Here is a 16,862-nt window from a genome sequence, read left to right as displayed (position 1 = left end):
CTCTGATGGCCATAGGGTATAACATCCCTTCAAAAAACGCGAGTACTCCATAAATAATGTAAGGAATACTCCTTTGGGAGTATAGGAGTGTTCCAAAACTAATCTGTATTCATACAAAAAAACCTATTGTCAGAGGGTGTTATCAAGGACTCTATGGTGTACATTGCACACTTATATAAGGACATTATAAACGAATCGTTTGATAGTGTCATTGTTCCCAGCTGCTGGAAGATATCCACAATAATACCAGTGGCAAAAGTAAAAAATACAATGAAACCTGACGAGCTGTGTCCGATTAATACCCTACCTATTGATGAAAAAATTATGGAAACAGTGGTGAAAAAGCAACTAGTAGCATACCTAGACGATCATAATATAATCATACCAGAGCAATCAGGCTTCAGGAAAGGCCACTCCTGCGAAACAGCATTGAATATGGTAATTGCAGAGTGGAAAGAGGATGTTGCTGATAAAAAGGTAGTAGTATCTTGCTTCTTAGACTTAAAGAGGGCGTTTGAAACAATCGATCGAAATGAATTGCTGAAGTTAATGGATAAAATTGGGATCAAGGGAAAAGCTTTGGAATGGTTTTGTAGTTACCTGAGTAACAGAAAGCAGAGGACGGTAATTGGAGACGCAGTTTCATTGGTTGTTGATGTTAACATTGGGCTGCCACAAGGCTCATTACTTGCTCCGATATTGTTTATAATTTACATCAATGATATAAAAACTTGCTTGAGAAATTGTAAAATAAGTATTTTTGCGGATGATGCATTAGTTAGCATTAGTGACAAAAATGTAGATTGCGCTGTCATGAAAATACAAGAAGACTTAAATAATTTATTTAAGTGGCTATGCAGTAGAAAGCTAAAACTTAATATTGATAAAACTAAGTATATGATATTTAACAAGAACCATAATAACTTAATCCAATCTAGTCTGAAAATAAAAACCAATGCAATTGAAAGAGTAGATCAAATGAAGTACCTAGGTGTAATAATTGATGAGAAACTAAGTTTCACAGAACACATGAATCATTTAGAGAAGAAAATTGCACAGAAAATAGGATTTATGTATCGAACATGTAAGCATATTAGCCAACATCACAAAATATTAGTATATAGATCAATTGTAGAACCACATTTTATTTACTGCCCATCAATACTACTAGTAACAAATGATACGTTAATTAATAAGCTCCAAATACAGCAAAACAAAGCAATGCGTTTGATACTAAAAATGCTCTTATAGAGCATCAAAAAGTATTATGCTTCATATGTTAAATTGGCTTAGTATTAAACAATTAATCTGTTATTACTCTTTGAAGTTTATACATTACATAACACAGGGAATGTTACCAAATTATCTGAGTGATAGGATACAGTACAATCATGAGATCCATAACTATGGAACTAGGAGTAGCAGAAATTTAAGACTGCCCAAAGTAAGAACCGAGTTCGCAAAAAATACCTTAGAATACGTAGGCTATAAAATGTATAATGAACTACCAGCAGAGATAAAAGACTGTGAAAACGTTGTTAAGTTTAAAGAAAACCTATTTCTATATTGTAAAAATTTAAATATTTAATACTAGTTAAACAATAAATTTACTCATTTCTTTTTAATGAAATAGTTTTAAGAAAGAATTATGAATTTTGTAAATTGTACTATACAATGAATTCGGCTTTTTTGGCCGTAATAAATAAATAATAAAAAAACGTGCTCCAATTAACATTGCGATGTCCTAGGAGAGGAGTAGGTGATCCCACTCTCGCTTTGTTTGTGAGTATTCCATAGAGTACATACGTGAGAGTACTTTCCAAAGTAATTTCACTGTTGTACTCCATGGAGCACCCACAGAGGATCATATGCCAAAGTACTAAAGAGGAATTGTGTCGGAAAGAATTATCGGAGTGAATTTAATTTAAAATGAAAGTAAATGAAGAGGGGCAATACAACTTTTAAATTTTTTACTACGAATATTCTTATGTTATTTAGCATTTGCGTGAATAAAGAAACTAATATTTCTCTATACATACTTTAGTATGTATACATAAAACCAGTGCGCGGTTGCATTTTATCAGAGTTGCCATAATAAAATTTTATTATCAGTTATTTGTATGCAATATTTTACTTTTGGCAACTCTGTTCCATCGTCATCGTGTCGTGATCACTGTCGTTAAAAAACGAGCAATGATCGGCTGATGGTGGTCCGCAAACGCATGCAAAGGAGTATTGTTAGAGTACTCCAACATGAAGAAAATGGAACTCGTAATCCAACAATTTTTGCAGTGATATAGCTGAATCAGTTGCGATGAATTGTGGACACACATAGAACACATAGAGCTAATGTAGAGGGTGAAACAAAGATACATATTTCAGTTACATCTGAGTATAATGCGTATTGGAATTTAGTAGGACAAAAGTTATGCGCAGCAATTTCAGAGGTGTATTTAAAGTTTGTCGCTTAGCAGTCCATATAAAGTTTAAGTGTAAACGGATATACGCGTGTTAAAAAACAAGGCTATTTTGTTATTGTACAGATGAGCCAACCATATAATTGAACAATGCAAGTAGCGCAACTAACAGCTAATCGCTCAAAATTAGCACACACACACAAACATCACTAATGGCCATATTTCGGAAATCTTTAGGGAAATTGAAGTTAAATTTTTAAACAGACATAAAATGTTATAATTTTGGAATATATAGCGTCTAGGCCACCTTAATTGCAGGAATTCAAAGAAAACGATTGCTTATCCTCAAGAATTTAATTATTTTTTCTAAATTTATCTTTAATATTGATACAATGATTGAAGGTATATTAATCCAATGAAACTCTGCTCTTCCTACTGTTCTTAATTCCACTTCACTCGAGTGCCTTCTTTCACTGAATTGGAGTGTATTCCACTCTATTCGTAACATAACCTAAATTTAAGCTGCCACACTATATAGTAAACAATGATAAATATAATAAAGGGCGAATTAATGGTGACTTATAACCATAAAGCCATAACCAGATAAAACAGCTGATCACACCTACCTAATGGAAATCAATGAAATCGAGTTAGCGTTATGGCAAGGGGAATTCTTTACAGGTGGTGTTATCCCATCCCATCATAATATATGTACTACAACATGTCAGTTAATCGAAATCAATGAAAATTTTCTTTTGACTTGACATCCTTCAGCTCGGCGTTGCAAACAGAGCTAAAAGTATATGTATATTTTTCAATGTAAGTGTTCACATTTATGTATTTCTAATCAGACTTAAACAAAGTTATAAAAAAGGTACAGTAAACTCCAAAAAAAAAAAAATAAGGTACAAGAGAGGTACATAAATAATACTGTTTTTATAGTTCACTTTATATTTTTTAACAACAAAAATACGTTTTATTTTTTAACTTTTGTTTTGCCATTTGGCGGAGCTAAACGCAGAAAAGGGCTAGATCTGGCTCCAAAAGCACCAAAATGGCAACACTGCTTTGTATAATGTTTTTGTTTAGGGGTAATCGCAGGTTTTTTTTTTGGGGAGAGATGTGCATAAATGTCTTCTATACATTTCGTGGGGTATTTGTGTTCATTTGTCCGACATTATATAATTAATTAATTAATTCTCTTTCCAAAAATCACATTCGCATAAGGTGCCTACATGGCATGGATAAATGCGAGACAATTAAAAATGTCCCTCATAGAAAACATTAGGCATCAATTTTTTTCATTTCCAGCGAGTTACTCGCCACTCGTCGCAGACTGGTGGCTCTTGTATCAAAGAGGATAAATATAATAAGAGGCGTCACTCGTTACTTTGCATAATGTTTTTGGTTAGGGTAATCGCAGGTTTTGGTAATGGTTTACTTTGGGGTACAACTGCTAAGACTTGTCCAAAATTATCGGGTGAGGTGTCAAAATATGCGCTTTGGACCCAGGATCACGAATCCGAAAGCGGAAATTAAGAATTTTATTTCTGTGAAAAGATATTTCCAAAAAACCGAAAAATGGCCCGGAGCGTTCCGAAACCGGGGGTGGGATCCATAGTATTTTTGCGCAGAACACTTTTCTGCATTGGCGGCCTTCAGCCCCGCTTATAAAAAATTTCCCTGGGTGGGTCCAACACCGTTTTGGAGACCAAAACTATATCCGCGCAAAACACTTACTCACAGTTTTTCATGTGGGTACAACAAAATCATCAAAATTGCAACAACCACATGAAATATTTCGTTTTTATTTGCAAATATCTCCGAAAAGAAATAATTTCTAATGTCCGCTTTTGGATTCGTGGTCCTGGGATCAAGACGCGTCTTGTGACACCTCTCCCGATATTTTTGGACGAGTTTTAGCAGTTGTACCCTAAAGTAAACAATTAACCAAGTTTTTTTTGGGTGAGATGTGCATAAATGTCTTTATACGTTTTCGTGGGGTATTTGTATTTATTTTTCCGACTGTATTGAATTAATTAATTAATTCTCTTTCCAAAAATCACATTTGCGAGACAATTAAAAATGCCTCTCATAGAAAATATTAGGCATCAATTTTTTTTTATTTCCAGCGAGTTACTAGCCACTCGTAGCAGACTGGTGGCTCTTATTATATTTATCCTCTTTGTTTGTGCTTTAATGTCAGTTAATCAAATCAATGCAATTTACTCATAATGCATAAACTTGTGTTAACTCATCTATAAGTAAAACGGCTTATGTGACAGAGCTATTAGTCAAATGAAGGTCACTCGTGATAGATCCGTTTTTGCAAGGTTCCACCAAGGCTCGACTTATGTCGACTTAAACATCGATTGCACTAGTGACATCGCTTGAAACGATTTTTGCATTGGCCACCACTATATATAAAAGCATTGTATACAAAACATCATTGTTTACTATATAGTTTGGCAGCTTAAGTAGAGGTTATGTTGCGAATAGAGTGGAAGGCAGTGGACTAGGCAGTCGAATGTCATATAATGAAGGAATGGTGTTCGGAGATTTTTCGAAGTTAAAAAAAAAAATGATAAAAGCTTTAATATAAATAAAACTATTGTTTTAATAACAACAAAAACGCCATATATATTCTGTATACATAAATTTGTAAGGATTATCTCACTTTAAAATTTGAATTAAATAATCTAAAGTTTTGTTTTGAAACTGAGTCGAGAACTGTGCGTGTGAATGTGCGAATTTTCACCGATCAGCTGTTAGTTGCGCTACTTGGTAAAATTTACAATGCAAAACATGGCGCAACGATACAAGGTGGCAGCATGGGACAGCTGATTTTAAGCTTTTTTTATTTGATTTGATACATCAAATTACGGCGCAGTATGATTTTCACATTTGTCCATCGAATTTACAAAAACAAAGTACATGAAATATTTATTTATGTTTGTAAGTATGGCACCATGCTGCCACCTTGTATCGTTCCGCTATGATACAAAACACACAACCACGGACTAAAGCATTGTAAATTTTACCAAGTAGTGCAACTAACAGCTGATCGGTGAAAATTCGCACATTCACACGCACAGTTCTCGACTCAGTTTCAAAAAAAAACTTTAGATTATTTAAATCAAATTTTAAAGTGAGATAATCCTTACAAATTTATGTATACAGAATATATATGGCGTTTTTGTTGTTATTAAAATAATAGTTTTATTTATATTAAAGCTTTTATCATTTTTTTTTTTTAACTTTGAAAAATCTCCGAACACCATTCCTTCATTATATGACATTCGACTGCCTAGTCCACTGCCTTCCACCCTATTCGCAACATAACCTCTACTTAAGCTGTCAAACTATATAGTAAACAATGGACTAAAGTGCAATAAATGGGCGTAATTGCAGTGTAATTAAGTTAACACAAAATCCTCAAAAATGAAACAAGAAACTACGACGACCCCTGATGTGGAGGATTGCAACCAATCAAATTCTAGCAATCGGCACATTGCTTCGTTTGTGGTACTTGATTTGGAAACGAATGATTTGCCACACATATTTTCCAAAGTTGCTATTACGGAATTGTGCATGTACGGCTTTGCTGCCAGTGAATTGGAAGCTGAAACACTAAGTTTACTGAGCGACGAGAATGGTTCACCTTTACCAAAACGACCGCGTATTTTACACAAGCTAGCCCTTTTATTTAATCCGCGAAGACTCATTCATCCGTCGGCCGAAGGTATAACTGGTATGTAGATCAACTTGATTATTTTATTTGCAAAACATGTGCATTTCCAATTGCAGGTCTGAGTAATTTTAGTCTTGAAAAAGAATCACATTTTGATGAAAATGCAGGCATAACAGTTCTTAATTTCATTAAGCATATGCAACAACCTGTGTGTTTGGTTGCGCATAATGGTGACTCATTTGATTTTCCCGTGATTAAGCAAACGTTACAGAAATTAAATATGGTATGCAAAATAAATCAATCAGTCACCATTATCATGATTCTTAGAATGTCCTTAAAAATCATTGTTGTCGGATTCCTAGTAAGTCTAAAGACATGCTGTGACATTCGTTTTGGAATAGTTTCGAATCGTACTAGGGGTGATGATTGCTATTATTAAATTAATATCTGTTTTTAGTAATTCAATATTTATTTAAATGAATATAATAATATCTAATATTTCCTTGATTATAGGAAATGCCTGAGGGCATTTTATGTCTGGACTCCTTACGCGCATTTTGGGGTATAGATGAACAATTGCTATTAGACGTATCATCTGCAGGTGCATCTACATCTAATGATTGTCCACCCGACCACGAAACAGATACCTTGCCAATGCTAGACCTTGATGTCCCAGATAAAGCACATATACTTGATTCTAAAGAAGCACTTGAAGTTCAGCTCGATATTGATGAAAAAGTTAATTGGCAGGAAGTAAATGAAAAAACACCGAAGCGGCCAACTGTAGCCGGTTACAAACGATCTGCATTAAATAAACCATTACCAAAAAACAACTTTCTCAGCGGTAATGATGTTTTCAAATCTAAGCGCGCCCTATTTACTGGTAAACTAACGAGAAAATATCCACCAAAAGGTGTTTATAAGTTGGGAAATTTGTATGAAAGGCATTTTAAAAAGCAACCAAAAGAAGTGCATTATGCGGAAGCGGATGTTGAAACTTTAATGAACTTAATGAAAGTGTATGGAATTAATTTTCTTGCATTTGCTGAGAATCATGCCATACCTTTTAATGATATTAAAATTAAAATAAGACGCTAATCGTAAATTGCGTGTTCCGCAAACACATATTGCCATTCACATACAATTTGTTTTTAGAAAAACAATTTTAAACTGTTGACAAATATTAAGAACGCACTCACCTTAATAATTCAAATACCATTTATTGAAATATTTTAAAATTCTTTTATGTCAGTACTATCACTTATATTTATTAAATATAAAACATTCTTTTAGAAAACGTATCTCAAAATAGTTAATGTGTATATCGGCGGTGAAGGTGCAAAATAGCCTACTTAACATTATCAAAAACACCTACCAAAGCTCGTATAGTGTTATATCATCCGTGATCGAAATCAATTTTTTAAATCCGTTTAGGGAAATATGTGAAATGGTGGGTACCATGACCAATGAGATCCATAACGTATTATCATTTTTACGATTCTTTTGGCAGATTAATATTTATCGTTTGAAATTGCTTTGCGATACATGATCGTTTAACATCTCACTTGTAAATGTATGCATGAAACATCGATATTTGAGGTATGATTGGAGCTATGTATGTATGCCAGTAAAAATGAACGCTTATTTCTTTTTAGCCACTGTATTTTCTCAGGGAGCATGCATACTTTATTACACCCTTTGTACTGCTTCTGTATGTATATGGTTGCATTAATGCCGAATGCATAAAGCACTAGAAAAACATGTTTACATCCGTACGTATGTTTCATAAGAAGCGCTATCCCTGCATTGATATGAATAGGAATTTGTTTTACATATGAGCCGTTTATTTTGAAAGTGGCATAAGTCATTTCATGTCGTTTAGGTTCAGTGGTAACTTGTTTGTATCTCTCCTCGCCTCCAGTTTTTTAGAGTCCAATATCCAAAAGATGCAATTCTTATTATTATTTTATAATTGTAGAACCATCTATATATGCATTCGTTCAAAAATAACAATGCATTTAAGACCATGAGTTGAAAATGACTTATGCCACTTTCAAAATAAACGGCTCATATGTAATTTCAATAACAATAACGTTGATATGATGAGAGATGACGCACCTTGGTTTGGTCAAGCTGTATACAAAATACAGGCTTTATGGATGGCGTTGCACTCCCCGTTTGTGAACTTGTGAATTTGGGAAGGGCAAAACATCCTTAACATGCCAAGTTAATAAAAATGCACGCAAGTCATTTGCTGTCAAAAATGTCACATGCAGATACATTGTTTACTATATAGTTTGGCAGCTTATGCGGCAATTACCCACCGACGTGTGCCGTACGTACGGCCGTTTGTCGTACGAAGCACGTTTGACCGAACTCTCAAGCCCGTAGGAATCAATGTGTGCGTCTGTGTACATGTACATAAGATATTTGTGTGTGTATTGTTTACAGATAAGCACTGTTGCCATTGACCATTTTGCATGTATGCTTATGGAAACATCAACTTTTTCCAATTTAATTTTTGATATTGTAAAAGGCCGGAATACTATTAAATAAGTATAAATAGATTAAATATTTATAATCAGCACTTTTACATAATTATTTCGAATTATTTTCACAATTTTTCAAACTTTAATTAGGCTTTTTTGCATAAAATTGCAAACGGTCAAAAATTAGCGCACAAAAGTTCACTAGGCAACTCTGTCTAGTGAGAGAGCGATCAGCTGACACGTTCTTACGGAAAAAATCAAAATTGTTTTGATTTCTACGTTCCGGGCTACGTACGTACGGGCGTTGCACGTCGGTGAGTTTTCGTTTACATTGCACACTCATAAGATAGGTCGAGTCAGCTGACACGTTTTTTCTACGTACGTTCGTGAGTAACCACGGCTTTAAGCAGAGGTTATGTTGCGAATAGAGTGGAAGGCAGTGGACTAGGCAGTCGAATTTCATATAATGAAGGAATGGTGTTCGGAGTTTTTTCAAAGTTAAAAAAAAAATGATAAAAGCTTTAATATAAATAAAACTATTGGTTTAATAACAACAAAAACGCCATATATATTCTGTATACATAAATTTATAAGGATTATCTCACTTTAAAATTTGAATTAAATAATCTAAAGTTTTTTTTTGAAACTGTGTCGAGAACTGTGCGTGTGAATGTGCGAATTTTCACCGATCAGCTGTTAGTTGCGGTACTTGGTAAAATTTACAATGTGCAGATACAACTTGTATGAGAGCAACCGAAATCATTGTTTACTATATAGTTTGGCAGCTTAAATAGAATGTTGCGAATAGAGTGGAAGGCAGTGGACTAGGAAGTCGAATGTCATATAATGAAGGAATTGATGTTCGGAGTTTTTTCAAAATTTGCCCGAAATCCTGAATCACAAAAGGGAGTGTACTTAAGTACGAAAATGAAAAAACGTAGTTAAGCGTTGCTCCTTTTTTAGCAGGAGATTTTCATTTTAAAAATATAATATACAAACCAATGTTCATTCTATTACTTTTTTAGCACGAGATTTTCATTTTAAAAATGCAATATATAAACCAGTGTTCCTTCTATTACTCATTTTATCTATGGAGCTTCACATGCACTTTATAAAAACGTGCTTTTTATTTTTACGAACTTATTCCTCAATGAAAATAAATGAAACACGTATTAATGTAAGCATTAATCATGTTTCTTACTTCTTAAATGTTCTTAAATATTATAAATGTGTTAAAAGTAGCAGGACTAAAATAATATTGACAAATCTGACATGTCAAACTAATTTTATATAATAAAAATGATTTCATAAATTGCATGCATTTTATACATATACATTATACATATATGTAATACTCGTGTGAGGCAAGCTTCACAAAATTTTAGTAGGTCACATTCACCACTTACCACAGCAGATTTTGTTAAACTACCACTGTCTGTATTTGTTATTTAATAATTATTTGTACACTTTTTATTCAGCTAATGTGTTCAAAATTTTAACTTTTACTCACTAAAACTCCAATCAGTGTATTTCTGTGCTTAACTTATGTTAAAAATTGTGTTAAAGTTTTTGGTGTGGTGAAAGTGACCTACTAGAATTTTGTTACGCTCCGCTGCTTTCCACCGAAGTTAGCGCATGCAATATCTTTATATTCAAAAATTTTTGCGTGAATATAATAAATTCAGGCGTTTGCTCGTATGTCTCAACGGCGATTACATTCATCGGAATGAAAAGGCAAATATGAAAACTCCATGCGTCTGAATATTAGCATAATTCTTCTGCCTTTACGTCACGGCGAAAAGCTACATATAAATATACATATAAACATTGCTTACGATTGTGTTTGTTTGCCGAACTAAACGATACTAATTCTCGTGCTTTGATTATACTCAGTTGAGCAGAGCTCACAGAGTATATTAAGTTTGATTGGATAACGGTTGGTTGTACATATATATAGATATAGACTTCCATATATCAAAAAATTCATGATCGAAAAAAAATTTTATTGGGCCATGTCCGTCCGTCCGTTAACACGATAACTTGAATAAATTTTGAGGTATCTTGATGAAATTTGGTATGTAGGTTCCTGAGCACTCATCTCAGATCGCTATTTAAAATTAACGATATCGGACTATAACCACGCCCACTTTTTCGATATCGAAAATTTCGAAAAACCGAAAAAGTGCGATAATTCATTACCAAAGACAGATAAACGAAGACGAAACTTGGTAGATGCGTTGAATTTATGACGCAGAATAGAAAATTAGTAAAATTTTGGACAATGGGCGTGGCACCGCACACTTTTAAAAGAAGGTAATTTAAAACTTTTGCAAGCTGTAATTTGTCAGTCGTTGAAGATATCATGATGAAATTTGGCAGGGACGTTACTCCTATTACTATCTGTACGCCTAATAAAAATTAGCAAAATCGGAGAAGGACCACGCCCACTTTTAAAAAAAAAATTTTTTAAAGTAAAATTTTAACCAAAAATTTACTATCTTTACAGTATATAAGTAAATTATGTCAACATTCAACTCCAGTAATGATATGGTGCAACAAAATACAAAAATAAAAGAAAATTTCAAAATGGGCGTGGCTCCGCCCTTTTTCATTTAATTTGATTAGGATACTTTTAACGCCATAAGTCAAACAAAAATTAACGAGTCCTTTTGAAATTTGGTAGGTGTATAGATTTTATGATGCTGTTTTCTGTGAAAACGGGCGAAATCGGTTGATGCCACGCCCAGTTTTTATACACAGTCGTTCGTCTGTCCTTCCGCATGGCCGTTAACACGATAACTTGAGCAAAAATCGACATATCTTTAACAAACTTAGTTCACGTACTTACTTGAACTCACTTTATCTTGGTATGAAAAATGAATGAAATCCGACAATGACCACGCTCACTTTTTCGATGTCGAAAATTACGAAAAATGAAAAAAATGCCATAATTCTATACCAAATACGAAAAAAGGGATGAAACATGGTGAGGTAATTGGATTGGTTTATTGACGCAAAATATAACTTTAGAAAAAACTTTATAAAATGGTTGTAGGTGTTGCAATTCATTGTCATATTAAGTAGAAGAAAATGAAAAAGCTCTGCAGGGCGAAATAAAAAACCCTTAAAATCTTGGCAGGTATTACATATATAAATAAATTAGCGGTATCCAACAGATGAAGTTCTGGGTCACCCTGGTCCACATTTTGGTCGATATCTGGAAAACGCCTTCACATATACAACTACCACCACTCCCTTTTAAGACTCTCATTAATACCTTTAATTTGATGCCCATTCTAGAGTCACCCCTGGCCCACCTTTATTGCGATACCTCGAAAAGGCGTTCACCTATAGATCTAAGGCCCCCCTCCCTTTTAAAATGCTCATTTACACCTTTCGTTTGATACCCATATTGCATAAACGAATTCTGGAGCCACCCCTGGTCCACCTTTATGGCGGTATCTCGAAACGGCGTCCACCTATGGAACTAAGGATTACTCCCTTTTAAAATACTCATTAACACCTTTCTTTTGATACCCATATTGCACAAACGAATTCTAGAGTCACCCCTGGTCCACCTTTATGGTATTAACACATTTCTTTTGATACCCATATTGTACAAACAAATTCTAGGGTCACCCCTGCTCCACCTTTATGGCGATATCTCGAAACGGCGTCCACCTATGGAACTAAGGATTACTCGCTTTTAAAATACTCATTAACACCTTTCTTTTGATACCCATATTGTACAAACAAATTCTAGGGTAACCCCTGGTCCACCTTTATGGCGATATCTCGAAAATGCGACCACCTATACAACAACCACCACTCCTTTTTATAACCCTAACTAATACCTTTAATTTGATACCCATATCATACAAACACATTCTAGAGTCACCTCTGGTCCACCTTTATGGCGATATTTCGAAACGGCGTCCACCTATAGAACTAAGGCCCACTCCCTTTTAAAATACTCATTAACACCTTTCGTTTGATGCCCATATTGTACAAACACATTCTAGAGTCACCCCTGGTCCACCTTTATGGCGATATTTCGAAACGGCGTCCACCTATAGAACTAAGGCCCACTCCATTTTAAAATACTCATTAACACCGTTCGTTTGATGCCCATATTGTACAAAAAAATTCTAGGGTCACCCCTGGTCCACCTTTGTGGCGATATCTCGAAACTGCGTCCACCTATGGAACTAAGGATTACTCCCTTTTGAAATACTCATTAACATCTTTCATTTGACACCCATATCGTACAAACGCATTCTAGAGTCACCCCTGGTCCACCTTTATGGCGATATCTCGAAAAGGCGACCACCTATACAACTACCACAACTCCCTTTTAAAACCTTCATTAATACCTTTAATTTGATATCAATATCGTACAAACAAATTCTGGGGTCACACCTGGTCCACGTTTATGGCGATATCTCAAAACGGCGTCCACCTGTGGAACTAAGCATCACTCCCTTTTAAAATACTCATTAACACCTTTCTTTTGATACCCATATTGTACAAGCAAATTCTAGGGTCACCCCTGCTCCACCTTTATGGCGATATCTCGAAAATGCGACCACCTATACAACAATCACCACTCCCTTTTAAAACCCTCATTAATACCTTTAATTTGATACCCATATCATACAAACACATTCTAGAGTCACCCCTGGTCCACCTTTATGGCGATATTTCGAAACGGCGTCCACCTATAGAACTAAGGCCCACTCCCTTTTAAAATACTCATTAACACCTTTCGTTTGATGCCCATATTGTACAAACATATTCTAGGGTCACCCCTGGCCCACCTTTATGGTGATATCTCGAAACGGCGTCCACCTATGGAACTAAGGATTACTCCCTTTTAAAATACTCATTAACACCTTTCATTTGATACCCATATCGTACAAACGCATTATAGAGTCAACCCTGATCCACCTTTATGGCTATATCCCTAAATGGCGTCAACCTATAGAACTATGGCCCACTCCCTCATAAAATACTCTTTAATGCCTTTCATTTGATACACATGTCATACAAACACATTCCAGGGTTTCCCTCGGTTCATTTTCCTACATGGTTATTTTCCCTTATGTTGTCACCATAGCTCTCAACTGAGTATGTAATGTTCGGTTACACCCGAACTTAACCTTCCTTACTTGTTTTATTCTCTGCTTGCCTTCGTTTGATCAATACAATCGTACGCAAAGCCTGTTCGGTCATTCGATCGCAATCATGCTAAAGCGCCAAATACACGACACGAACATTTCCGCGAACATTCCCGTTATGTCATGTTTCTGCGACCTTTTTTTGTCGTGTATGGTGGTGTTTGCCAGTTCGCGCAAATGTTCGCCAAAAATCAAAATATTTTAATTTTTGGCGAACATTTGCGCGAACTGTTGGTGCGTGTATGGCGAAATAGCTCATAATCGTAGTAATTTCTGAACGGAACAGACGTGCGCGGAAAAGTAAAATGAACAATAAAAAATTTCTGAAATGCATAAATCTTTGCCATCATTGTGGCAAGTAAAAAGCAAAGGTTATATATATATATATATATAAGATATTTTTTTTACGCTTAATTGCCACAGCGAGCAATATTGCTGCAGCACAATTGTTGTCCGTATTCATCGCTGTCTGAAAGAGAACTAATGTTCGGCCAAAAGTTCGTATGGTGTATGGCCAAAGCTGCGAACAAGATTGCGGAATGTTCGCGGAAATGTTCGTGTCGTGTATTTGGCGCTTAACAGAGTCTTGTAAGATGACAGATGCTGAGTATATTCAATTACGAGTTTATTCAATTATGATTTTATTCAATATGAGTTTATTCGCATGATTAAATGTGAATGCAAGTTTTAGTGTTTGATTAAATCAAGAAAATTGATTTTTGCAGTTCTCTGCTAGATACATTCCCAAACACTAGAGTGCCGATATATTGCTGTTTAAACGATTTTGTTTTTGTATTTAATAATCGAATGTACCTAAATTTAAAATTTTTCTTGTCACACTTATGCTGCTAAAATCACAAAATTTTTATAGGCTGTCTTGTTTTGATTTCGAATTCAAAACACATTGCGAGCATTTTCTATTGGCAATATAGGAGTATTACATATATGGCATTATATTTTAAATTTTCTCTAACCATTCGTTTTGTGCTGACTAAATTTTGCTTATGCATAACTTGCCACATGAGGAAAAATTAAACAACTATTTTTATAACATGAAGATAGATAGAAAATTTATTGGGGATTGCACTGCGACCGTTGATCTATTGTGCCCTCATCAGATTGCGTCGCATTCCAGGAGGATATGTTCCACCGTCTCTCCTGATCGATCACGAAATCGACATGAATACAGAATTATGTTTTTTATTTAGTTGAACGGCGATAGAAATTCTTATATTTTTCCAGAAATCCAGGAAACTTCAAGAAGAACACTAAGTTTTTAATTATTTGTGTTTTGCTCTGACGTTGGCGGTGCGTTACTTATAGATTGAAGCAATTAAAGCGCGTGTGTTCAAAGTCAGATGTAGACGCAACGCAAGTGCCAAAACGACTCAGAAGTCACCTTAAGCTAAGTTGCTTCACGTGTTATTTATCATTATTAATTAAAAATGTTGGATCTCGTAAGAAACTAAACTTAGGCAAGATACACACGAGACATAGCGTACAAAATATTGAATGCAGCTACGATTTTCTACGCCTCAAGATTTCTTATGCTGTACCTAATATGCGTCTATGAAGATACGCCTCGTGTGCATCTTCTCTTAGATTATTTTCAAAGAAAAAATGCTTTGTTTTTTAAACTTTGTTAATATTCACATACATTTCTACTACTATGGCTGTTGCTTCCATACTACTATTTCATTATTTAAAAAAAAAAAATTAGTTCTGAAAAATGCAACCTTGTCACATGCGTTCTCAAACACGGTTGCCATACCATGTTCTCATTTAGGATCAAAATGCATCGAAAAAAGACCAGATCTCAAAAAAAGGACCAAATTTCAGGTTTTTTATTGGTATACAAACAATTGGGATGTTTAAATGGTTTAATATATAAAATTTTAATAAAGTAGAAACTTGGTTTTAATTCAAACCGCACAAACAAAAATAAAGTGCACCTTTATGTATTATATGTTCACCTTTCTAGGATTAGTCTATGTCTTCCACCAACCACACGTTGTGAACATAGTTTTGCTTGGTTGGAATGGAATAAAGTGCATAGCGCAGTTAGGTTTTATTAAAGAACGGTTAAAAAATTTGCGTTGTGGCAAACTCAGCAAATCGTAAATAAAACTAAGCAGTGGTGTTAATGCTATTTTTATAGATGTTTACTTTTTCCCTAACAGTTTAAACTTCATACCAGAGCCTAGATTCAGTATGTGTGAGTTGGAACTCAGACTAAAAATGAAGCGTCTTAAAAGTTTCAACTGTGTAATAACTGAATACCGATCGAAATATCTAACCACTAAAACAAGTATTTTTTCTGATAAGTCCGTTGTTTCATCAAAAATTAATGACATATCGGGTTGAAAAGGGCCATTTTTTGTCCAAATGGACTGAGGTGGCAACCGTGTTCTCAAATGCAAGCTTCCACATCAAATAAATACACATATAAGTACTTCGACATTACGAAATACATTTTCGCGTTGTAAGCCAAAGTATTTTTGCATAACACCTTTTTGACCACCACAATACCACAGATTAAGTGTAAAATTTCACAAAAATAATAAATTTTTTCGAAAAATCACACCGAATAACTGCAGTCTTTGTTTACGAATTTCGAAACAGTGAGAATCATTGTTTACTATATAGTTTGGCAGCATAAGTAGAGGTTATGTTGCCAATAGAGTGGAAGGCAGTCGAATGTCATGTAATGAAGGAATGGTGTTCGGAAATTTTTCAAAGTTAAAAAAAAATGATAAAAGCTTTAATATAAATAAAACTATTGTTTTAATAACAACAAAAACGCCATATATATTCTGTATACATAAATATGTAAGGATTATCTCACTTTGAATTAAATAATCTAAAGTTTTTTTTTGAAACTGAGTCGAGAACTGTGCGTGTGAATGTGCGAATTTTCACCGATCAGCTGTTAGTTGCGCTGCTTGGTAAAATTTACAATGAGGAGAATGGCAAACACGAACGAGTATGAAATATAATGTCAAAACGTATATGCACATGATTGTATTTCAATGCACGAAAATGCTTTAAAACCGCACGAAATTGTTAAATTAAAGTTGAAAAAAAATGT

General features: G+C 34.6%; 1 protein-coding gene across 4 annotated transcripts; it reads left to right on the top strand.

Moving 5' to 3' along the window:
* Positions 1-5,261: 5,261 nt before the first annotated feature.
* Positions 5,262-10,019, top strand: LOC137239243 (three prime repair exonuclease 2). Of its 4 annotated transcripts, XR_010949309.1 has the most exons (7): positions 5,263-5,565; positions 5,729-6,168; positions 6,225-6,391; positions 6,622-6,991; positions 7,402-7,558; positions 7,619-7,707; positions 7,764-10,016. XR_010949309.1 is itself a non-coding variant. In XM_067764316.1 (5 exons), exons 2-5 carry the CDS (start codon positions 5,859-5,861, stop codon positions 7,422-7,424), a joined length of 870 nt encoding a protein of 289 aa, XP_067620417.1. In that variant the 5' UTR covers positions 5,262-5,565; positions 5,729-5,858; the 3' UTR covers positions 7,425-10,019. The 4 variants fall into 4 exon arrangements, 3 of the variants coding, with proteins under 3 accessions (XP_067620417.1, XP_067620416.1, XP_067620415.1); XM_067764316.1 differs by having other exon boundaries at positions 5,262-5,565; positions 7,402-10,019; XM_067764315.1 differs by lacking the exons at positions 7,402-7,558; positions 7,619-7,707; positions 7,764-10,016 and having other exon boundaries at positions 5,264-5,565; positions 5,729-6,159; positions 6,622-7,395.
* Positions 10,020-16,862: the final 6,843 nt, after the last annotated feature.

The sequence above is a fragment of the Eurosta solidaginis genome, chromosome 2 (genome assembly GCF_040869045.1).
Source record: "Eurosta solidaginis isolate ZX-2024a chromosome 2, ASM4086904v1, whole genome shotgun sequence".
Lineage (NCBI taxonomy): Eukaryota > Metazoa > Arthropoda > Insecta > Diptera > Tephritidae > Eurosta > Eurosta solidaginis.
This window is presented reverse-complemented; position numbering and strand designations above follow the sequence as displayed.

What these genes read in the sequence shown, in the direction of transcription:
- LOC137239243 (XM_067764314.1), top strand. Translation starts at nt 5,859, where the DNA reads ATGAAACAAGAAACTACGACGACCCCTGATGTGGAGGATTGCAACCAA. An exon ending in GTCGGCCGAAGGTATAACTG is followed by an intron (nt 6,169 to 6,224) that starts GTATGTAGATCA and finishes TTCCAATTGCAG; the next exon opens with GTCTGAGTAATTTTAGTCTT. An exon ending in CGTTACAGAAATTAAATATG is followed by an intron (nt 6,392 to 6,621) that starts GTATGCAAAATA and finishes CCTTGATTATAG; the next exon opens with GAAATGCCTGAGGGCATTTT.